We start from the raw sequence: 24,267 nt of genomic DNA on the forward strand, positions 1-24,267 counted from the left end.
GAGTTACGGCGATCCACGACGGATTTTCGCGTTCGCTACGTCGCCGCTAGTCTAGTTTCCCGTCGCAAAGTTAGTCGTCGTTTTTGGTGCCTTAACTTTACACAGCAATCGTATTGCTGTATAAATGAATGAATGAATGAAAAACTTATATAGCGCGGCACATGCGAACTGCGGCACATGCGAACTGCGGCACATGCGAACTGAATCGCCTCATGGCCGTCGTTCCCGCGTCTAAATTTAAAAATTCACGTCGTTTGCGTAAGCCGTCCGGGAATACGGAATTACGCTATGCGCGTCGCCGTTCGAAAAAATGACGTCACTGCGCGCAAAGCGCGACGGGAAATTGCGAAACGGAGCATGCGCAGTAGGTCCGGCGCGGGAGCGCGCCTAATTTAAATGGCACACGCCCATTTGAATTGGCCCGCCTTGCGCCGGACGTATTTACGATACACCGCCGCAAGTTTCCAGGTAAGTGCTTTGTGGATCGGGCACTAAAACTGGAAACTTGCGGCGGTGTAACGTAAACGGGTTACGTTACACGGCCGCAAATGTATGTGAATCTGGCCCATAGTGCCCAGAAAGCAGCCCCCCTGTCCCCACTGGATAGTGACGGCGTGGCAGGAGCCAGACTGGTATGTTAATTGTAACCTCCGTGCCATGTCCCTGAGCCTGCTTTGCCCTTCTGTCCCTAAACCATATACCAATCAGTGGGAGGCGGAAAGAGGACCTGTCAAGGGGGAGGGGATTAGAGACTGGTAACCACGCCCCCTTCATCACTGAGCCTGATCCGCCCTCTGAACCTTTCACTGGCCAGTGGGACGGGTAAAGAGGACCTGTCATTGAAGAAGGAATCAGAGATTGGTAACCCCCACCCCCATCACTGAGCCGGCCCTGCCTTCCTGTTCCTGAGCCATACACCAGTCAATACAAGTCAAGTCACAAGTCAATACCGCATGCAACCAGAGGTGGGGGCACCGGAGAGCCTCGGAAACGGCCGAAAAAGGCCCGAGGACACTTCTGCTGACCTCGGCAAACCTCGGAAAGACTTGGGCCTTTCCGTGCATTTCCAACAGAGCCGATCGGCTGAGATCAGCGACGTTCAGCTCAGCTCCGGCGCCCCCTCACCTCAGGCCAAAAGCGGTACTGCTATGGCCTGCATAATAACCTTGCATATTAACCTTTAAAATGAGCACTTTAGATTTTTCATGTTAATCTCCTATAGACTTTTAAATGGTGTTCCGCGGCTTTTAAATTTGCCGCAAACACCGCATAATGTTCGCTATTCGGCGAACAGGCAAACACCCGTTGTTCGAGTTCAACATTGGGCTCATCCCTAGTGGTAACCTAATGAGAAAAAAAAAGTAGAAAAACTCTCGAAACCCTATGGGGCAGATCCACAAAGATATTACGCCGGCGTATCTCTTGATACGCCGCGTAATTTAAAATTTCCCGCCTCGTATCTTTGTTTTGTATCCACAAAACAAGATACAACGGCATCTCGGCTAGATCCGACAGGCGTACGTCTTAGTACACTGTCGGATCTAAGGTGCATTTTTACGCTGGCCGCTAGGTGGCGCTTCCGTTGATTTCCGCATAGAGTATGCAAATTAGCTAGATACGCCGATTCTGAGAACGTAAGTCCGCCCGGCGCATTTTTTTACGTCCTTGGCGTAAGGCTTTTTCCGGCGTATAGTTACCCCTGCCTCTATGAGGTGTACGCAATGTCAAGTATGGACGTCGGGCCAGCGTCAAATTTTCCGTTGTTTAGGTGGCGCTTCCGTTGATTTCTGCGTAGAGTATGCAAATTAGCTAGATACGCCAATCCACAAACGTACGTCCGGCCGGCGCATTTTTTTACATTGTTTCCGTAAGGCTTTTTCCGGCATAAAGTAACCCCTGCTATATAAGGCGTAGCCAATGTTAAGTATGGACGTCGGGCCAGCGTCGAATTTTCCGTCGTTTGCGTAAAACGTTCGCGAATAGGGCTTTGCGTAGAATTACGTTCACGTCGAAAGCATTGGCTTGTTGCGGGTTAATTTGGAGCATGCGCACTGGGATACCCCCATGGACGGCGCATTCGCCCTTCAAAAAAAACGTCATTTACGTCGGGTCAAGACGTATTAACATAAAACACGCCCACAACTTAGTGATTTGAATTGCGCGCCCTTACGCCGACACATTTACACTACGCCGCCGTAACTTACGGCGCAAATTCTTTGTGGATACGGGAAATACCCTGTAAGTTTCGGCGGCGTAGTGTATCTGAGATACGCTACGCCGGACGTAAAAAAGCGCCGCGCTACGTGGATCTGGCCCTATATGTGTATATATTGAACCATACCTCATATGATCTGATTGTACAATCGTAAAAAACAAATAATAATAAAAAAAGTAAAATAGAAAAAATAATAGCAGTAGTAGTAATAATAATAATAATTCATCATCATCGCTATTATTGAAATGATGCATTGTGGGTGATATGGTAACCGAATGAGAATGAAAAAAGAAAATTGGGTAAAAACTCTCGAAACTGATATGTGTATATATTGAACCATACCTTTTATATAGGTAATCTGATTGTACAATTGTAAAATGGATTTAAATTTTTTTTTTTAAGAGGTAAATAAAAAACAATAATAGCATAATAAAAAAAAAATAGTAAAAATAATAACCACTATTATTGAAATGATGCATTGTGGGTGATATGGTAACCCAATGAGAAAAAAATTGGGTAAAATCTCTTAAAACTGGTATGTGTATATATTGAACTATACATAAAATGGGGGAAAAGAAAAAAATATATAAAAAGATATAATAATAAAAAGAAAAAAAAGAACAAAGTGGAAATCGGACTGTACAGGCCAGACAAGGATCTTGATGTATTAAAAAAATAGTTTTATTTGGCAACAATTGTTTAAAAAGATCATACAACATGTACGTCTCTAAATTAGTAAAAACAACAACAGCAAATAAACACAACCAGTGCACTGTGCATAATCATACACCAATAATTAAATATTGGTATGGTAAATCTTCATGTGTTAATGCATTTCGACATTTGCTTCGTTAGGGCTCATGAAAAGTATACAGAATAATAATAATAATAATAATAATAATAATAATAATAATAATCATCATCAGCATCACCATTATTGAAATTATACATTGTGGGTAATATGCTGACCTAATTAGAATGAGAAAATAAAAAATTGGGTAAAGACTCTCAAAACTATTATGTGTATATATTAAACCATTTTTTATACAATCTCTGATTGTACAATCGTAAAATGGATTTAATTTTTTTATAAATAAGTAAATAAAAAAATAGAAAGAATAATGGCATAAAATTTGTAATAATAATAATAATAATAATAATAATAATCTCATCATCACTATTATTGAAATGATGGATTGTGGGTGACATAGTAATCTATGCCTATATCTAGTAATTGTGATTTTTTTTAAATCATAAAATGTATTAAAACATTTTTTTAAAAATCTGTAAATAAAGTAGAAAAAAATAATATCATAATAATAATAGTAGTAGTAGTAGTAATAATATTACTAATTACTATTACTAATAATAATGATAGTACTGACAATAACAATAAACTTAGGATTTTTTAAATCATAAAATGTATTAAAAAAAAAATTTAAATGGGTAAAAACGCTCGAAACTGGTATGTGTATATATTGAACCATACCATACCTTGTGATTTTTTAAATCATAAAATGTATTAAAACATTTTTTAAAAAAATCAGTAAATAAACAAAATAGAAAAAAATAATAGCATAATAAAAATAGTAGTAGTGGTAATAGTCGTAATAATAATAATATTACTAATTGCTATTACTGATAATAATGATAGTACTAATGATAATAACAATAAACTTATGATTTTTTTAATCATAAAATGTATTAAAACATTTTAAAAAACAATGGGTAAAAACGCTCGAAACTGGTAAGTGTATATATTGAACCATACCACACCTTATGATTTTTTAAATCATAAAATGTATTAAAACATTTTTTAAAAAAATCAGTAAATAAACAAAATAGAAAAAAATAATAGCATAATAAAAATAATAAAAATAGTAGTAGTGGTAGTAGTCGTAATAATAATAATATTACTAATTACTATTACTAATAATATTGATAGTACTAATGATAATAACAATAAACGTATGATTTTTTAAAATCATAAAATGTATTAAAACATTTTAAAAAACAATGGGTAAAAACGCTCGAAACTGGTATGTGTATATATTGAACCATACCATACCTTGTGATTTTTTAAATCATAAAATGTATTAAAACATTTTTTTTTTAAATCAGTAAATAAACAAAAAAAAAAAAAAACAATAGCATAATAGAAATAATAATAGTAGTAATAATAATATTACTAATTACTATTACTAATAATAATGATAGTACTAAAGACAATAACAATAAACTTATGCTTTGATTTTTTAAATCATAAAATGTATTAAAACATAAAACAAAAGCACAGTAAATAAACAAAATAGAAAAAATAATAGCATAATAGTAATAATAATCAGTAATAAAAGTCATAATAATAATACTACGAATTACTATTACTAATAATAATGATAGTACTAAAGACAATAACAAAAAAATTATGATTTTTTTAAAGCATAAAATGTATTAAAACATTAAAAAAAAAACAGTAAATAAACAAAATAGAAAAAATAATAGCATAATAGTAATAATAATAGTTGTAGTAGTAGTAATAATAATAATATTACTTATTCCTATTACTAATAATAATAATAGTGCTAATGACAATAACAATCATAATCACGCTGGTTAGAATGATACATTCCCAATATTCCCCCATTCAGAATAATGTGATTGGTGTCTAGACAGATTATCACATCCCCCTTCAGTCCAATGATATATATGAATGGCATACACCCAACACAGCATAGAGGGGCTCGGTGAAGGTGGCGGTGAAGGTGTGGAGGTGGCGGAGGGGGGCCCCCATATAGAAGGAGATCTGTCCGGCCTCATAATCCAGATATACCCGGACTCTCTTACCAGGAACAATATAACTGAGCAAGGTCTCCTTTTTATCATGTACTGCTTTATATTTTGTACCCTTGCTGCCCAAACCCCAGGACACGTCATTCCTTCCAACCAAGGAGTTTACGCCACTCCTCTCTATACTGGCGTAACACATCCCGATCATCCAGTTTTTGGATCTCTGGAGATCTACTTCCCAGTAATGTCTCCCCGAGGAGAAACTCTGACTGCCTAAAACTTGATTACAATCCACAAATCTCGCCTCTGTATATCGGAGAGGCTGGTATGGACCTGCCTTGGTTGCGGTCTTCTTGTCATATGAGATAGATAGATCAGTATGGGCCGTGTCCTCATCCAATAAAATGTCAGCTTTCTGTAGAACGATACCCCCAGTTAAACGACTTATTATATCTGATAATCCTGTGCTGATCATATGTGAGACCCCATCCAGATCCCTTCCACCATGAAGGAGTTTCTCATCTATCTCTCTGTCCTCATCTTCTCCATCCTCGGTATCACACAAGTCACTTGTGTCTGGTTCCTGTAGGACGGTCAATGGATCCGTCATGGGCCACATCTCTTGTAAAGGATGCAGCTTTCGGGACAGCTCCTCCATCTTTACCTCCAACTGCTGGATCAGATCATTGACTGGGCTTAAGATCTGCTCCGCCATGGAGATCTCACCCAGGACTTCCTTCTCCAGGTCTCCCAGATGTCTCCTGAGCTCTCTGAACAGGGCAGTGGCTCTCTCTATTTCTCTTGGTATTCTTCTCTTGTGTTCCTGCAGACTCCGGACTCTTTCTTCTGTCTTCTCTCTCTTAGTAATCAGTTTCTCCAGATTATATGTCAGTTTCTTCTTCTTCTTTATGAAGGCCTCTTCCAATGTCTCCACCTGGTGTCCCCGATGTTCTCCAGTTATAGCACAGGAGGCACAGATAGCAGTAGAGTCCTCGGGGCAGTAATACTCCAGGATCTTCTTATGGACGGGGCACTTCCTGTTCTCCGGGGTGCTGGTGGGGACACATAACACGTGTTCTGGTGACTTGCTGTGGACTCTCAGATGGTCATCACATAGAGAAGCCTCACAAAGTAGACAGGACTTCACAGCGGGTACAGGAGAGTGAATACAATAAGTGCAGAAGATCCCGGACTTCTCTGGATCTGGTGGTGGAGCAGACAGGAAATGTTGAGTGATGTTCCGCAGAGTGATATTTCTTTGCAGTGGAGGTCTCTCCCGGAACTCTTCCCTGCACTGAGGACAGGAATAATCTTCGGACTCCTCTTGGGTATCAAACACACGATCAATGCAGACCCGGCAGAAGTTGTGTCCACATTTCAACATGACGGGATCCATATAAAGGTTCAGGCAGACGGTGCAATCCAGCTCCGCTCTCAGGTCTGAGGACGCCATCGCTGATAGAGGAGACAGAAATGAACCAAGTTCCTTATACTCCAAAACCAGTTGTCAAGTGAGGGAGGTTCCTCCACAGGACAAGAATGTGGCCAATGAGAGCACAAAGGAGATGTAAATGTAACAAAACACAGCTGAAAGACCATTGAAAAAAATAAATCAAAGGTCCCACCCAAAAACAAACAAAACAATGGAGCCAGGAGTGGTCCTCTTTAAACCCCCCCAGGCCAAGTCTGACACGTCTCAGTTACGTGTAAAAATCTGCATTTTTTTATTTGTTATTTTTTGCTATAAAATTACTAAGAACCCCTAAACATTATGGCCCAGATCCACAAAGAAGTTACGTCGGCGTATCTATTGATACGCCGCGTAACTTCTAGGATGCTCCGACGTATCTTTGTTTTGTATCCACAAAACAAGATACGACTGAATGGGGGCTCGATCCGACTGACGTACGTCTTAGTACGCCGTCGGATCTTAGGTGCATTTTTTCTGCGGGACGCTAGGTGTCGTTTCCGTAGAATTCCGCGTAGAGTATGCAAATTAGCTAGTTACGGCGATCCACGAACGTACATCCGGCCGGCGCATTTTTTTTACGTCGTTTGCGTTCGGCTTTTTCCGGCGTATAGTTAAAGCTGCTATATGGTGGCGTACGCAATGTTAAGTATGGACGTCGGGCCAGCGTCAAATTTTCCGTCGTGTACGTGGTTTGCGTAAAACGTTTGCGAATAGGGCTTTGCATAGAATGACGTTCACGTCGAAAGCATTGGCTTGTTGCGGGTTAATTTGGAGCATGCGCACTGAGATACCCCCACGGACGGCGCATGCGCCGTTCAGAAAAAACGTAATTTACATTGGGTCAAGTAAAATTAACATAAAACACGCCCACATCTTTATCATTTGAATTCCGCGCCCTTACGCCGGCAGATTTACGCTACGCCGCCGTAACTTTAGAGGCAAGTGCTTTATGAATACAGCACTTGCCTCTCAAAGTTGCGGCGGCATAGCGTTACTACGATACGCTACGCCGGACTAAAATTACGATGCGCTACGTGGATCTGGCCCTATATTTTTTTGAAAGTCGCAGGATATTTGTGCAGATTTTTAGAAAAAAATTAAATAAATAAAATAAAATAAATACAAATGCACTTTAAATGAATTTAATTGCATACAAACACAATATAATACCCAACTTTCTGGGTAAAAAATAAAAGAAAAAATAAAGGTGTCCTTCACGCTACTAGGAGTAAATGTTTATAATGTTACAAAGTAACAGAAAAAAAATAAAATAATAATGACTCAAAACATGCAGGAAAATCTAGTAGTGTTCACAATACACAAAATAAGTATAAATATATAAAGGGATATTAACAGTAAAAACACTAAATATTCCAAAAATATGAATAAAAATCCAAAATGTGTGTTATAAAAGTGGGTATAAAAAGATAAATAATAATTATCGTGTATAATGCAAAAACTGTATATATATATATATATATATATATATATAAAATATATATATATATATACACAAAACTCTTCAAGCAAATATAGATTTGGGGGCAGATCCACGTACCTGGGCGTAATCTTCCGCCGGGACGCAGCGTATCTAAGATACACTACGCCACCGCAACTTATTTTTTTATTTCGAATTCACAAAGAATTTGCGCCTTAAGTTACGGCGGCGTAGTGTATCTCTGGCGGCGTAAGGGCGCGGAATTCAAATGGATGCAATGGGGGCGTGTTTTATGTTAATACGTGGTGACCCGACGTAAGCAACGTTTTTTTTAACTGCGCATGCGCCGTCCGTGGGGGTATCCCAGTGCGCATGCTCGAAATTAACCCGGAAAAAGCCAATGCTTCCGACGGTGACGTCATTCTACGCAAATCCCTATTCGCGAACGACTTACGCAAACAACATCAAAATTTCAAAATTGTACGCGGGAACGACGGCCATACTTAACATTGAGTACGCCTCATAACAGCACCTTTAACTATACGCCGGAAAAAGCCGAACGAAAACGACGTAAAAAAATGCAATATATACGCCGGCGTAATCCTGTTGTGGATCTGCCCCTTGGACTTTTGCTCGAAGAGTTTTGTGTGTATATATATATATATATATATATATATATATATATATATATAATTTTTTTTTGATATACAGTTTTTTGATTATACACGTTAAATTAATAATTTTTTATATCCACTTTTATAACACACATTTTGGATATTTATTAATCTTTTTGGAAGTTCTAATATTTTTTTTTTTTTGTGTTAATATATTATTGCGCCAGATCACTTTATATATTTAAAATATGAAAGATGATGTTATGTCACTCTTTAAAATTGCGCGCGCCTGTGGAAGGGTCGAGAAACTACAGGAACCTAAAAATCCCCATAGGTGACAATTTAAAAACTTTTACAGGTTACCAGTTCAGCGTTACACAGGAGGTCTGATGCTAGTAGTATCGCGCTCAATGCGATCGCCGTTGACCCACACCAGCGTTCCCATTTGTACTTGAGCATGGTAGTGCTTTACATTTTTTTTATATACATTTTTTATATTATAATTTATTAAATTTTTTAATTTTATTTCATTAATATTTATTCATTTATTTAATATTTTATTATTTAATTTGAAGAAAAATTACACTGTCCTTTTTATTTTTATTTTTTTAATCAACTTAAAAATCTCCATAGGTGATAATTTAAAAACGTTACAGGTTACCAGTTCAGCGTTACACTGCCCAGAGGTCTGATGCTAGAAGTATTGCGCTCGGTGTGATCGCCGTTGACATATGCTTGCGGGACCTACACGAGCGTTCCCATTTGTGCGTGAGCATGGTAGTACTTTACATTTTTATATATATATATATATATATATATATATTTATATATTTTCTATATTATAATTTATTTATTACATCTCTCCTGCACCTGTCTATCACCATAGATAGATTCATGCATTGCATGAATCTATCTATTGTCACCGCTGCCGCCCCCTATTCAGGCGTCCGCCCCCTTGTGGGGCGCCGGGCATCTGAATTACAGCGGCGGGGGTGTTTTTGGCAGCGCCTGATTAGAGCCGTTGACTCTGAGGCCCCGTACACACGAGAGGATCGATCCGCTGAAATTGATCCGCGGATCGGTTTCAGCGGATAGATCCGCTGGTGTGTACGATCCAGCGGATATTTATCCGCGGATATATTTCGGGCCGACCGATTTCCAGCGGATAAAAATTTCTTAGCATGCTAAGAAATCTATCCGCTGGAATCGGCTCCAGCGGATCGATCCGGTGGTCTGTACAGACTCACCGGATCGATCCGTCCGAACCCATCCCTCGCATGCGTCGTAATGATTCGACGCATGCGTGGAATTCCTTATATGACAGCGTCGCGCACGTTGCCGCGTCATCATCGCGGCGACGGCGCGACACGTCATCGCGATGGGAATTTGGCGCGGATTTCGATCCGATGGTGTGTACACTCCATCGGATCAAAATCCTCCGAGGATTTATCCGCGGAAACGGTCCGGAGGACCGTATCCGCGGATAAATCCTATCGTGTGTACTAGGCATAATAGGCCTCCAAATTGGTAAACAGCGGGCGCAATGCTGTGCGTTCCCTGTTTACACAGCGTTGTGTTAGGGGAGCGAATAAATTGCTTCCCTAACACTGACCCACCTCTCATCCAATCAGGTGCACCGGCATTTAATGGGGCACAGTAGCGGCAATTGATGGGGCACACTGGCGGCAAGTGATGGGGCACAGTGGCGGCAATTGATGGGGTACACTGGCAGCAATTGATTGGGCATAGTGGTGACAATTGATTGGGCACGGTGGTGGCAATTGATGGGCACAGTGGTGGCAAGTGATGTTGCACACTAGCAGAAATTGATGGGGCACACTGGCGGCAATTGATGGGGCACACTGGCAGCAATTGATTGGGCACAGTGGTGGCAATTGATTGGGCACAGTGGTGGCAATTGATGGGCACAGTGGTGGCAATTGATGGGCACACTGGCGGAAATTGATGGGCACACTGGCGGCAAGTGATGGGGCACACTGGCGGCAATTGATGGGCACACTGTTCTCAAGTGATGGGGCACACTGGCGGCAAGCAAGTAATGGGGCACACTGGCGGCAATTGATAGGGCACACTGGCAGCAATTGATTGGCACACTGGCGGTAATTGGTGGACAAGGGGCCCCTGGGATGGTTTGTACAATAGGGCCCTACACAGGTATAAGAAGCATGCAAATTGTCTTCTAATGTCTCACCACAGGGGACCTGCAGACAATACGGACACTTTGGGTTGGATGGAAACCAGTGATTGGAATGGTAATGGGTTTTCAGGTAGAAAGGTGTGCAGATCAAATCACTTATCATCCAAATGCAGCACAAAAAAAAAAGAAGTTCCTTCTAGAATGAAAAGTCATCATCATTCATTACTCTAAAGCACTATTTAACCACGTGAGGACCGGGACTTGTTCTGACACGTTTGCTTCGTGGAAAAATACATTTTTTTTTTTGCTAAAAAAAAAATCACTTACACCCCTAAACTTATAAAATTATATATTTTTATTTTAGCAAAGACCCTAAGAATAAAATGGCGATCGCTGCAGTTTTTTATGTCACACAGTATTTGTGCAGTGGTTTTTCAAAATACTTACATCAGGGTCCCCAGAGATTCCCCCTTACATTAGGTTCCCCAGAGAGCCTCCCCTTACATCAGGGTCCCCAGAGTGCCCCCCTTACATCAGGGTCCCCAGAGAGCCCCTCCTTATATCAGGATCCTCAGAGATCCCCCCTTACATCAGGGTCCCCAGAGAGCCTCCCTATTTATATTAGGGTCCCAAGAGCCCCTCTCAATACATCAGAGAGCCTCCCCCTACATCAGGGTCCCCAGAGAGCCTCCCTTACATCAGGGTCCCCAGACAGCCCCTCCTTACATCAGGGCCCCCAGAGAGCCTCCCTTACATCAGGGTCCCCAGACAGCCCCTCCTTACATCAGGGCCCCCAGAGAGCCTCCCTTACATCAGGGCCCCCAGAGAGCCCCCTTACACCAGGGTCCCCAGAAAGCCCCTCCTTACATCAGGGCCCCCAGAGAGCCCCCTTACAACAGAGTCCCCAGAGAGCCTCCCTACTTATATTAGGGTCCCAAGAGCCCCTCTCAATACATCAGGGTCCACAGAGAGCCTCTCCTTACATGAGGGTCCCCAGAGAGCCCCCCTTACATGAGGGTCCCCAGAGAGCCCCCTTACATCAGGGCCCCCAGAGAGCCCCCTTACATCAGGGCCCCCAGAGAGCCCCCTTACATCAGGGTCCCCAGAGAGCCTCTCCTTACATCAGGGTCCACAGAGAGCCTCTCCTTACATGAGGGTCCCCAGAGAGCCCCCTTACATCAGGGCCCCCAGAGAGCCCCCTTACATTAGGGCCCCCAGAGAGCCCCCTTACATCAGGGCCCCCAGAGAGCCCCTTTACATCAGGGTCCCCAGAGAGCCTCCCTACTTACATCAGGGTCCCCAGAGTGCCGAGACAAGTAAGTTCCGGGCAGGGGGGCACACTGGCAGCATTTGATGGGGCACAGTAGCGGCAATTGATGGGGGACACTGGCGACAATTATTGGGCACACTGGCGGCAATTATTGGGCACACTGGCGGCAAGTGATGGGGCACACTGGCAGCAATTTATGGGCACACTGGCAGCAATTTATGGGGCACAGTAGCGGCAATTGATGGGGAACACTGGCAGCAATTATTGGGCACACTGGCAGCAATTTATGGGGCACAGTAGCGGCAATTGATGGGGCACACTGGCGGCAAGTGATGGGGCACACTGGCAGCAATTGATGGGGCACAGTATCGGCAATTGATGGGGCACACTGGCAGCAATTGATGGGCACACTGGCGGCAAGTGATGGGGCACACTGGTGGCAATTGATGGGGCACACTGGCAGCAATTTATGGGCACACTGGCAGCAATTTATGGGGCACAGTAGCGGCAATTGATGGGGCACACTGGAGGCAACTGATGGGGCACACTGGCGGCAAGTGATGGGGCACACTGGCGGCAAGTGATGGGGCACACTGGCGGCAATAGATGGGCACACTGGCGGCAATTGATGGGGCACACTGGCTGCAATTGATTGGGCACATTGGTGGCAATTGATGGACACACTGTGTTATACCTGAAGGGTTCCACACTGGCAGAAATTGATTGGGCACAGTGGTCGCAGTTGATGGGCACACTGGCAGAAATTGATTGGGCACACTGGCAGCAATTGATGGGCACAGTGGTGGCAATTGAAGAGCACACTGGCAGCAATTTATGGGTACAGTGGCTGCGTTTGATGGGCACAGTGGCTGCGCTTTGATGTTTTTTTGTTTTTTTTCAAAAATTTTGAGCACCAGCCGCCACTGGAGGTACATCCGTATATTGATCGGCGGTGATCCTTCATTCTCCGATCTCTCCAGAAAGCCTAATAAAGGTGGCAGGGAGGGGCCGTAGATGGGTAGAAAAATTGCTCAAATATTTGATCATAACTCTTGATCGTTCGACTTTCTGAATGTTGGTGGGCTCATATGGATTCTTGAAATGCAGAGATTTATGGCAAATACATCTCAAAGAGTAACGTTGGGAATTTTTTGGTGGAAACAAATGATTTTTGAAGCGCGAGAAAGTCGGGAATAACACAAAAAAATTGTGGAAACGTAACCCCCGGAAGAACAACAAAGATCTTTCCTCTGGAACCTTCCTCCATAAATGGTACTTGATAAAGAGGAATGGCAGGAAGGAGGAGTGGACAGGGGAGGGGGGGGGTGGTCATTGTAGAGTAGATACCACTTGGCACCCAATATACGTTTATATAATAGAATTATAGGGAAAGAACGGGAACCGTATTGTAGAAGACACCTGAGGTCACCGCATGGAGAGACAAGGTGCCGGGAAGAGTTTAAAATGAATTCCCTTTAATGCCAGAAACCAGGAATGAGATGAAATACACGGGTCTGTCTAGAAACTAGATTGTGGGGGGGACACGGGGGGCCCCTGGGATGGTTTGTACAATAGGGCCCCTACACAGATTCAGATTGGAGGAACCTGCATACAAATTGTCTTCTAATATCTCACCACAGGGGACCTGCAGACAATACGGACACTTTGGGTTGGATGGAAACCAGTGATTGGAATGGTAATGGGTTTTCAGGTAGAAAGGTGTGCAGATCAAATCAATTATCATCCAAAAGCAGCAAAAAAAAAAAGAAAAAAAGTTCTTTCTATAGTAGAATGAGAAGTCATCATCATTCATTACTCTAAAGCACTATTTAACCACGTGAAGACCGGGACTTGTTCTGACACTTTTGCTTCATGTAAAAATACATTTTTTTTTATTGCTAAAAAAAAAAATCACTTACACCCCTAAACTTATAAAATTATATATTTGTATTTTAGCAGAAACCCTAGAGAATAAAATGGCGATCGCTGCAGTTTTTTATGTCACACAGTATTTGCGCAGTGGTTTTTCAAACACAATTTTTTTTTCAAGCCTCCCTACTTAAATTAGCATCCCCAGAGAGCCTCTCCTTACATCAGGGTCCCCAGAGAGCCCCCTTACATCAGGGTCCCCAGAGAGCCTCCATACTTACATCAGGGTCCCCAGAAAGTCCCCTCCTTACATCATGGTCCCCAGAGAGCCTCCATACTTACATCAGGGTCCCCAGAAAGTCCCCTCCTTACATCAGGGTCCCCAGAAAGTCCCCTCCTTACATCAGGGTGCCCAGAGAGCCCCTCCTTACATCAGGGTCCCCAGAAAGTCCCCTCCTTACATCAGGGTGCCCAGAGAGCCCCTCCTTACATCAGGGTCTCCAGAGAGCCTCCCTACTCACATCAGGGTCCCCCGAGATCCCGCACTTATATTAGGGTCCCCAGAGAGCCTCCCCCTACACCAAGGTCCCCAGAGAGCCACCCTTACATCAGGGTCCCCAGTACATTAGGATCCCCAGAGAGCCCCCCTACTTACATCAAGGTCCCCAGAGAGCCTCCCTACTTACATCAGGGTCCCCAGAGAGCCCCTCCTTACAACAGGGTCCCCAGAGAGCCCCTCCTTACATCAGGGTCCCCAGAAAGCCCCTTCTTACATCAGGGTCCCTAGGGATCCCCCCTTACATCAGGGTCCCCAGAGAGCCCCTCCTTACATCAGGGTCCCCAGAGAGCCCCTCCTTACATCAGGGTCCCTAGGGATCCACCTGATGTAAGGAGGGGCTCTCTGGGGACCCTCATGTATTGAGCGGGGCTCTGGGGACCCTGATGTAGGGGGTGGCTCTCTGGGGACCCTGATGTAATGGGGGCTCTGGGGACCCTGATTTAAGGGGGATCCCTGATGTAATGAGGGGCTCTCTGGGGACCTTGATGTAAGTAGGGAGGCTCTCTGGGGACCCTGATGTAAGGGGAAGCTCCCTGGGACCCTGATGTAAGGGGAGGCTCTCTGGGGACCCTGATGTAAGGAGGGGCTCTCTGGGGACCCTGATGTAAGGGGAAGCTCCCTGGGACCCTGATGTAAGGGGAGGCTCTCTGGGGACCCTGATGTAAGGGGAGGCTCTCTGGGGACCCTAATGTAGGGGGGGCTCTCTGGGGACCCTGATGTGAGGGGAAGCTCCCTGGGACCCTGATGTAAGGGGAGGCTCTCTGGGGACCCTGATGTAAGGGGAGGCTCTCTGGGGACCCTAATGTAGGGGGGGCTCTCTGGGGACCCCGATATAAGTAGGGAGGCTCATAAAAAAAACTGTGTTTGAAAAACCACTGTGCAAATACTGTGTGACATAAAAAATTGTCTCTGCTAAAAAAGGGTCTCTGCTAAAATAAAAATATATCATTTTAGAAGTTTAGGGGTGTAAGTGATTTTTTTTTTTTTTAGCAAAAAAAAAAAAATTATTTTTACATGAAACAAAAGTTGTCAGAAAAGGTCCCGGTCTTCACGTGGTTAAATAGTGCTTTAGAGTAACGAATGATGATGACTTTTCATTCTAGAAAGAACTTTTTTTTTTTTTTTTTTGCTGCTTTTGGATGATAAGTGATTTGATCTGCACACCTTTCTACCTGAAAAACCCATTACCATTCCAATCACTGGTTTCCATCCAACCCAAAGTGTCCGTAGTGGGGTAGATTCAGGTACCTGCGCTTCTTCTTACAGCGGCGCAGCGTATCGTATTGACGCTACGCCGCCGTAACTTACAGGAGCAAGTGCAGTATTCACAAAGCACTTGCTCCGTAAGTTGCGGCGGCGTAGCGTAAATGGGGCCGCCATAAGCCCGCGTAATTCAAATGTGGAAGGGGGGCGTGTTTTATGTTAATGTGTGATGACCTGACGTGATTGACGTGTTTTACGAACGGCGCATGGGCCGTCTGTGTACATATCCCAGTGTGCATTGCTCCCAAGTACGGCGCAACGACGTATTGGTTTTGACGTGAACGTAAATTACGTCCAGCCCTATTCGCGAACGACTTACGCAAACGACGTAAAAAATTTCGAAGCGGGAACGACGTCCATACTTAACATTGGCTGCGCCTCCTAAAAGCAGGAGCAACCTTACGCCGAAAAAGCTTAACGTAAACGACGTAAATAAATTGCACCGGCCGTACGTACGTTTGTGAATCGGCGTATCTAGGAAATTTGCATATTCTACGGCATTCCTGGTTTCTGGCATTAAAGGGAATTCATTTTAAAGTCTTCCCGGCACCTTGTCTCTCCATGCGGTGACCTCAGGTGTCTTCTACAATACGGTTCCCGTTCTTTCCCCCATAATTCTATTATATAAAAGTATATTGGGTGCCAAGTGGTATCTACTCTACAATGACCCCCCGTCCACTGCTCCTTCCTGCCATTCCTCTTTATCAAGTACCATTTATGGAGGAAGGTTCCAGAGGAAAGATCTTTGTTGTTCTTCCGGGGTTACGTTTCCACACGCTCATGCGCAGTTTAATTTTTTGTGTTATTCCCGACTTCTCACGCTTCAAAAATCATTTGTTTCCACACAAAAAAATCCCAACGTCAGGGTCCCCAGAGAGCCCCCCTTACATCAGGGTCCCCAGAGAGCCCCCCTTACATCAGGGTCCCCAGAGAGCCCCTTTACATCAGGGTCCCCAGAGAGCCCCTACTTATATCAGGGTCCCCAGAGAGCCTCCCTACTTATATCAGGGTCCCCAGAGAGCCTCCCTACTTATATCAGGGTCCCCAGAGAGCCTCCCTACTTATATTAGGGTCCCCAGAGAGCCCCCCTTACATCAGGGTCCCCAGAGAGCCTCCCTACTTACATCAGGGTCCCCAGAGAGCCCCCCCTTACATCAGGGTCCCCAGAGAGCCTCCTTACTTACATCAGGGTCCCCAGAGAGCCCCCCCTTACATCAGGGTCCCCAGAGAGCCTCCCTACTTACATCAGGGTCCCAGAGAGCCCCCCTTACATTAGGGTCCCCAGAGAGTCCCCCCTTACATTAGGGTCCCCAGAGAGTCCCCCCTTACATTAGGGTCCCCAGAGAGCCCCCCCTTACATCAGGGTCCCCAGAGAGCCTCCCTACTTACATCAGGGCACCCAGAGAGCCGTCCTACTTATATTAGGGTCCCCAGAGAGCCCCTCCTTACATCAGGGTCCCCAGAGAGCCTCCCTACTTACATTAGGGTCCCCAGAGAGCCTCCCTACTTACATCAGGGTCCCCAGAGATTCCCCCTTACATCAGGGTCCCCAGAGAGCCTTCCCTTACATCAGGGTCCCCAGAGAGCCGTCCTACTTATATTAGGGTCCCCAGAGAGCCCCTCCTTACATCAGGGTCCCCAGAGAGCCTCCCTACTTACATTAGGGTCCCCAGAGAGCCTCCTTACTTACATCAGGGTCCCCAGAGATTCCCCCTTACATCAGGGTCCCCAGAGAGCCTTCCCTTACATCAGGGTCCCCAGAGAGCCTCCCCCTTACATCAGGGTCCCCAGAGAGCCCCCCTTACATCAGGGTCCCCAGAGAGCCCCCCTTACATCAGGGTCCCCAGAGAGCCTCCCTACTTACATCAGAGTCCCCAGAGATTCCCCCTTACATCAGAGTCCCCAGAGAGCCCCCTTTACATCAGGGTCCCCAGAGAACCTCAACCTACATTAGTGTCCCCAAAGAGCCCACCCTCTTACATCAGGGTCCCAGACAGCCTCCACCATTTTCAGAGGTTTCCGTGTACCTGTCTGGTGGAGGTGGGATGCGACAATCGGCAGCTCTAGCAGGGGGATCTTCCTGGGGCTTGTAGTTCTTCTCCCGAGTGTATACAGTGGAGAGGGGAGGGGTCTCTGACCCGGAATGTATCAGCAACAGTGTACAAGCAGAGCAACTCACTGAAAGAGAAACTGATACCCGCCCGGGTCAGAGGCCCCTCCCCTCTCCACTGTTTACACTGACACTCGGGAAGAGAGAACTACAAGCCCCAGGGAGATCCCCTCACCCACAGGCACCATAGAGCTGCCGATCGCCACCTCCCCCCACTGCATTCTAAACCACCAGCCAGAGGTGCTGGGGGAGATGCCACAGCGGCAGAACGGCAAGTGCGACTGCAGCGACCCCTATAGTTCCGCCAATGTACAAAGTAACATTGTTTATAAACATTGATCAGACGTGAGACGGAGAGATACAAAGTAACATTGTTTATTATCATTGTTCAGATAGGAACTTTAAAAAAAAATAATAGAATAAAATGTACATCTTTTTATGTACAATACCAATATATATATATATTTTTAAAACTAAACTAATCAAAATAGAAAAACAGCGTGTTTTTTTTTTTGTCCAGTTTTGTTACTTTTTAGTCTATGGATTACATTAAAACATAAAATCATTTTTGCAGAACAATATCACCAAAAAAAAAAAGCCTTGTTTGTCCTAAAATTCCATACAGATTGCGAGTAACGCGTTTAACGAGCGTTTCGCAATACAAGCATTTTTTTTTTCCTAAAATCCTGACTCAGTTCAGTCTCACACAAAGAGCAGGATTCAGGCCTCTGCGGTGTGCATTACCGCATTTGGCCAGAGGTGCGGGGGCGCCAGAGCCAATCAGAGCCGTTCGGAAATACTCCATTCCCGAGCCTAGCTGTCCCGGGTATTTCCAAGGCTCTCTGGCGCCCCCCACTTCTGGCCACATGCAGTATTGCATGCCATAGAAGTCAATGCGGAACAAATTATTTTGGTTTCCATTGACTTCTATGGGGAAACTCGCTTTGATATGCGAGTACTTTGGATTACGAGCATTCTCTTGGAATGGATTATACTCGTAATCCGAGGTTCCACTGTATTTGTTACTTTTTTATCTTAACTATAGAGAAAGATAGTCTTGAATAAACCGACCCCTAGTAAAAAATTGCTCTTCTCCATGGAAGGGGTTCTATAGGGTGGGCTGGGCCTGGACATTGATTGCGATGAGCCCTGATATATAAGTTGTAACGTCTATGACAGTGATGGTGAACCTTGGCACCCCAGATGTTTTGGAACTACATATCCCACAATGCTCCACTGCACTGCAGAGTACATGAGCATCATGGGAAATGTAGTTCCAAAACATCTGGGGTGCCAAGGTTCGCCATCACTGCTCTATGAGATCAGCAATCATTGTGCTAGAGGAGGGTGCGTTTCCTCTGTTTCTATTGGTGGGCTTAGTCCTATACTCACCCCACCCCCTCATTTGGCTGCTGTGCCCGCATGTCACACACAAAACAAATAAAAAAGTTTTTTGCACCATTTTCAAAAAGAAGCTGCAGTGCCATAGTACCATGCGATTTTCACGTGCAGGTTTAGATGCATGGAGGTGCCATTAAGAATGAGTGGCATCTCTGGTGCAGGAACCGCCGCTATTCCTGCACCCGCAGCCAGGCAACTAAAGTAACTACAGAAACATTGTAATAGTAAAAAAAATTAAAGGGAGAAAACCCTTTATAATAAAAAATGCATAACAGAAACACTTTATACTAGTGTTCCTTTTTCAGCAAATGGCGACAGTCTCACTCCTCCTGTTGCAAACTCCTTAATATAAATTAAAAAGAGACAATGGATCTTCCTTCTTATATGTGCAGGGGGTGGGCGGAGCTGGGAACTCAATGAGAAAACTACCAGAGAGGGATTTAGCCAAGCAGGATCCACACAAAATTGTATTACTATGCTTATGGGTTTGATGGGAGCCAACGGCTAAGCGTTGTGTCAGTGGGCAGAGCTCTATGGGTTGGTGGCCCCCAGGGCAGTAGGGGGAATTTATGCTGCACAGGGTGATTAGGGTGTGCCTGGGCACATCTGGCACACCCTGTGCGCAGGCCTATGTCTCCCATTCCGAATGATGTCTCCAGTGCCTGGGGACACTAATGTAAGGAAGGGCCCTCTGGGGACACCAATGTAAGGGGGAGTTTCTCGGGGACACCAATGTAAGGGGGAGTTTCTCTGGGGACACTAATGTAAGAGGGGGGCCCTCTGGGGACACTAATGTAAGGGAGGGGCTCTCTGGGGACACTAATGTAAAGGGGGGGCCCTCTGGGGACCTTGATGTAAGTAGTGAGGCTCTCTGGGGACCCTCTTGTAAATAGGGGGCTCTCTTGGGACCTTGATGTAAGTAGGGAGACTCTCTGGGGACCTTGATGTATTGTATGTAGGGAGGCACTCTGGGGACCCTGATGTAAGGAGGGGGCTCTCTGGGGACCTTGATGTAAGGAGGGGCCTCTCTTGGGACCCTGATGTAAGGAGGGGCCTCGCTGGGGACCCTGATGTAAGGAGGGGCCTCGCTGGGGACCCTGATGTAAGGAGGGGCCTCTCTGGGGACCCTGATGTAAGGAGGGGCCTCTCTTGGGACCCTGATGTAAGGAGGGGCCTCTCTTGGGACCCTGATGTAAGGAGGGGCCTCGCTGGGGACCCTGATGTACGGAGGGGCCTTGCTGGGGACCCTGATGTAAGGAGGGGCCTCTCTGGGGACCCTGATGTAAGGAGGGGCCTCTCTGGGGACCCTGGTGTAAGGAGGGGCCTCTCTTGGGACCCTGATGTAAGGAGGGGCCTCGCTGGGGACCCCGATGTAAGGAGGGGCCTCTCTGGGGACCCTGATGTAAGGAGGGGCCTCTCTTGGGACCCTGATGTAAGGAGGGGGCCTCTCTGGGGACCCTGATGTAAGGAAGGGGCTCTCTGGGGACCCTGATGTAAGGAGGGGCCTCTCTGGGGACCCTGATGTAAGGAGGGGCCTCGCTGGGGACCCTGATGTAAGGAGGGGGCTCTCTGGGGACCCTGTTCTAAGCAGGATTTATCACATCTTCCTTCAAACCAATGTTATACGTGAATCGCAAACACCCAACACAGCATAGAGGGGCTCGGTGAAGGTGGTGGTGAAGGTGTGGAGGTGGCAGAGGGGGTCACACATATAGAAGGAGATCTGCCCGGCCTCATAATCCAGGTATACCTGGACTCTTTTCACTGGAACATCAACAGAAATTTTGGTCCCATTATCGTCATGCGATGCTATATACTTTTCACCCTTCCTGTCCAAACCCCAGGACACGTCATTCCTTCCAATAATGGAGTCATTCTTGTCCCTGTAGATACAGTCATAACACATCCCGATGATCCAGTTATTGGAATAACGGACATCCACCTCCCAATAATGTCTCCCTGAGGAGAAGCTCCGGTTGCCTAAAACTTGATAAAAATCCACAAATCTCTCCTCGGTATCTGGCCGATTCTGATTATTTGTCGCCTTGGATGCGGACTTCTTATCATCGGAGATAGATACAAAATTATGAGCCGTGTCCTCATCCAATAACATGTTTACGGCTTTCGGTATAAAGATCCCCTCAATGACACCACTTATTACATCCGGGAAACCAGAGTGGAGTACATGCGAGATCCCATCCAGAGCCCCTCCCTCACGGCAGAGTTTGTGATGTTTCTCTTTGTCCTCGTCATCTCCATCCTCGGTATCACCCAAGTCACCTGAGTCTGGTTCCTGAAGGACAGTCAACGGATCGGCCATGGCGCACAGCTCCTCAAAGTGACGTAATTTCCGGGACAGATCCTCCGTCTTTAATTCGAACTGCTGAATCAGATCATTGATTGGGGGTAGGATCCGCTCTGCCTGCCTGGAGATCTCACTCAGGACTTTCTCCTCCAGATCTTCCAGACGTTTCCTGAGCTCTCTGAACAGGCCAGTGACTCTCTCTGTTTCTCCTTCCACTTTTCCTTGTACTTTTCCCAGATATTTCTGGAGCCTCCGGACTCTATCTTCTTTCTTCCCTCTCTTAGTAATCAGTTTCTGAAGATTATTGATCAGTTTCTTCTTCTTCTTTATAGAGGCCTCTTGTAGGGTCTCCACCTGGTGTCCTCGATGTTCTCCAGTTAAACTGCAGGAGATACAGATACAAGTAGAGTCCTCGGTGCAGTATAACTCCAGGATCTTCTTATGGACGGGGCACTTCCTGTTCTCCGGGGTGCTGGTGGGGACACATATGACGTGTTCTGGTGACTTGCTGTGGACTCTCAGATGGTCATCACATAGAGAAGCCTCACAAAGTAGACAGGACTTCACAGCGGGTACAGAGGAGTGAATACAGTAAGTGCAGAAGATCCCGGACTTCTCTGGTTCTGGTGGTGGAGAAGACAGGAAACGCTCTGTGATGTTCCGCAGAGTGATATTTCTGTGCGGTGAAGGTCTCTCCTGGAACTCTTTCCGGCACTGAGGGCAGAAATAATCTCCGGACCCCTCTTGGGAATCAAACACGCGGTCAATGCAGACCCGGCAGAAGTTGTGTCCGCATTTCAACATGACGGGATCCGTATACATGTTCAGGCAGATGGAACAATCCAGCTCCTCTCTCAGGTCTGAGGACGCCATCGCTGACAGCAGAGAGAGAAATGAATATCAAAGTTCCTTTTTCTCAGGCAATTTCCTGCATTTGGGGAGGCTGGGAATGTGCTCAGTGCTTGCACAAAGGAGAGCAACAGGGCTGAAACAGAAGTGAGAAAAAACAGCACTCTTCCCACCAAAAACAAAACAAATGTAGCCTCCCTATCATAAACTGTAACCAAGGCAATGCAAATTCGTAGTCAAGCTTTATTCAGTGACCCGGAAGTGAATCCCGGCTGTCAGTTCTCCCTCCTGCCAGTAGGTGGCGCCGGTGCCTATGACATGTTCAGCAATGAATATTCCTATACGCAGTACTGTATTGTGTTTGTGTTCAGGAGGATTAACCCCTTCCTGGTGGGTGAGGTCTTCAGCATTGTTTCCGTGATAATGCTGGTCTCTCTTTTGTTCCCTCTGCAGATGAAGAGATCTACAAGAAGGCGGCGTGATATTTGCTTTGTTAGACACAACAGTTAGAAAATTGTTTGTTTGTGTATCTCTGTGTTGTTGATTTGTTTTTTAATTAATAAATATAGTTATATAGTATATAAATATACTAAATACTAGTTCTTCACTAGTTGGAGGGCGCGGGGTGTCACATCTTCATCTCTGTGGGGTTCATGCTGGAACCTCTAGTCCTTCACTTTGGGGGGGTTATATACCCCAAAGGGAAGGACTGCAAGTCCCAGCATGAACCTCTGATATCTAAGGATGTGACCCCCCCCCCAAAAAAGATGGATTACAAGTCCCAGCATGAACCCCTAATATCTAAGGATGTGACTCCCCCCCAAAAGATGGATTACAAGTCCCAGCATGAACCCCTAATCCCTTAATATCTAAGAATGTGACCCCCCCCCCCCCCAAAAAAGATGGATTACAAGTCCCAGCATGAACCCCTAATCCCCTAATATCTAAGGATGTGACCCCCCCCCCCCAAAAGATGGATTACAAGTCCCAGCATGAACCCCTAATCCCCTAATATCTAAGGATGTGACCCCCCCCCAAAAAAAAGATGGATTACAAGTCCCAGCATGAACCCCTAATCCCCTAATATCTAAGGATGTGACCCCCCCCCCCCCAAAAAAGATGGATTACAAATCCCAGCATGAACCCCTAATATCTAAGGATGTGACTCCCCCCCCCCCAACAAAATTGAAGGATGACAATTCCCAACGTGAACCCCTGAGATTTAAGGGTGTGACACCCATAGATTTCACGGGGTCATGCTGGCACCTGTAGTTCTTCACTAGTTGGAGGGCGCAGGGTGTCACATCTTCAGCTCTGTGGGGTTCATGGTGGAACCTGTAGTCCTTCACTTTGCACTTTGGGGGGGTTATATACCCCAAAGTGAAGGACTGCAAGTCCCAGCATGAACCTCTGATATCTAAGGATGTGACCCCTCCCCCCAAAAATAAAATTGAAGGATGACAATTCCCAAGGTGAACCCCTGAGATTTAAGGGTGTGACCCCCATAGATTTCACGGGGTCATGCTGGCACCTGTAGTTCTTCACTAGTTGGAGGGGGCGGGGGTGTCATATCTTTAGCTATGAGGGGTACATGCTGGAACCAATAGTCCTTCTCTTTGGGGGGATAACATGCCCCAAAATTTATAGACTACAAGTCCCAGCGTGAACCCCTGAGGTTTAAGGATGTGACCCCACAGATTGCACGGTTCATGCTGGGACCTGTAGTTCTTCACTAGTTGGGGGTGTGTGTGTGTGTGTGTGTCATATCTTCAGCTCTGTGGGGTTCGTGCTGGAACCTGTAGTTCTTTACTAGTTGGAGGGGGCGGGGGTGTCATATCTTTAGCTATGAGGGGTACATGCTGGAACCTGTAGTCCTTCACTTTGGGGGGGTCACATGCCCCAAATTTAAGGACTACAAGTCCCAGCATGAACCCCTGAGATTTGAGGGTGTGACCCCC

General features: G+C 45.6%; 2 protein-coding genes across 2 annotated transcripts; both read right to left on the reverse strand.

Moving 5' to 3' along the window:
* Nucleotides 1-4,829: 4,829 nt before the first annotated feature.
* LOC120935263 (E3 ubiquitin-protein ligase TRIM41-like) lies at nucleotides 4,830-6,492 on the reverse strand. Its single transcript, XM_040347416.1, has one exon. The coding sequence runs from the start codon at nucleotides 6,453-6,455 to the stop codon at nucleotides 4,905-4,907; it is 1,551 nt and encodes a 516-aa protein (XP_040203350.1). The 5' UTR covers nucleotides 6,456-6,492; the 3' UTR covers nucleotides 4,830-4,904.
* Nucleotides 6,493-20,687: 14,195 nt separating this feature from the next.
* Nucleotides 20,688-22,389, reverse strand: LOC120935264 (E3 ubiquitin-protein ligase TRIM41-like). The gene has a single exon (XM_040347417.1). The coding sequence runs from the start codon at nucleotides 22,331-22,333 to the stop codon at nucleotides 20,765-20,767; it is 1,569 nt and encodes a 522-aa protein (XP_040203351.1). The 5' UTR covers nucleotides 22,334-22,389; the 3' UTR covers nucleotides 20,688-20,764.
* Nucleotides 22,390-24,267: the final 1,878 nt, after the last annotated feature.

Source organism: Rana temporaria, chromosome 4 (assembly GCF_905171775.1).
Source record: "Rana temporaria chromosome 4, aRanTem1.1, whole genome shotgun sequence".
In the NCBI taxonomy this organism is placed as follows: Eukaryota; Metazoa; Chordata; class Amphibia; order Anura; family Ranidae; genus Rana; species Rana temporaria.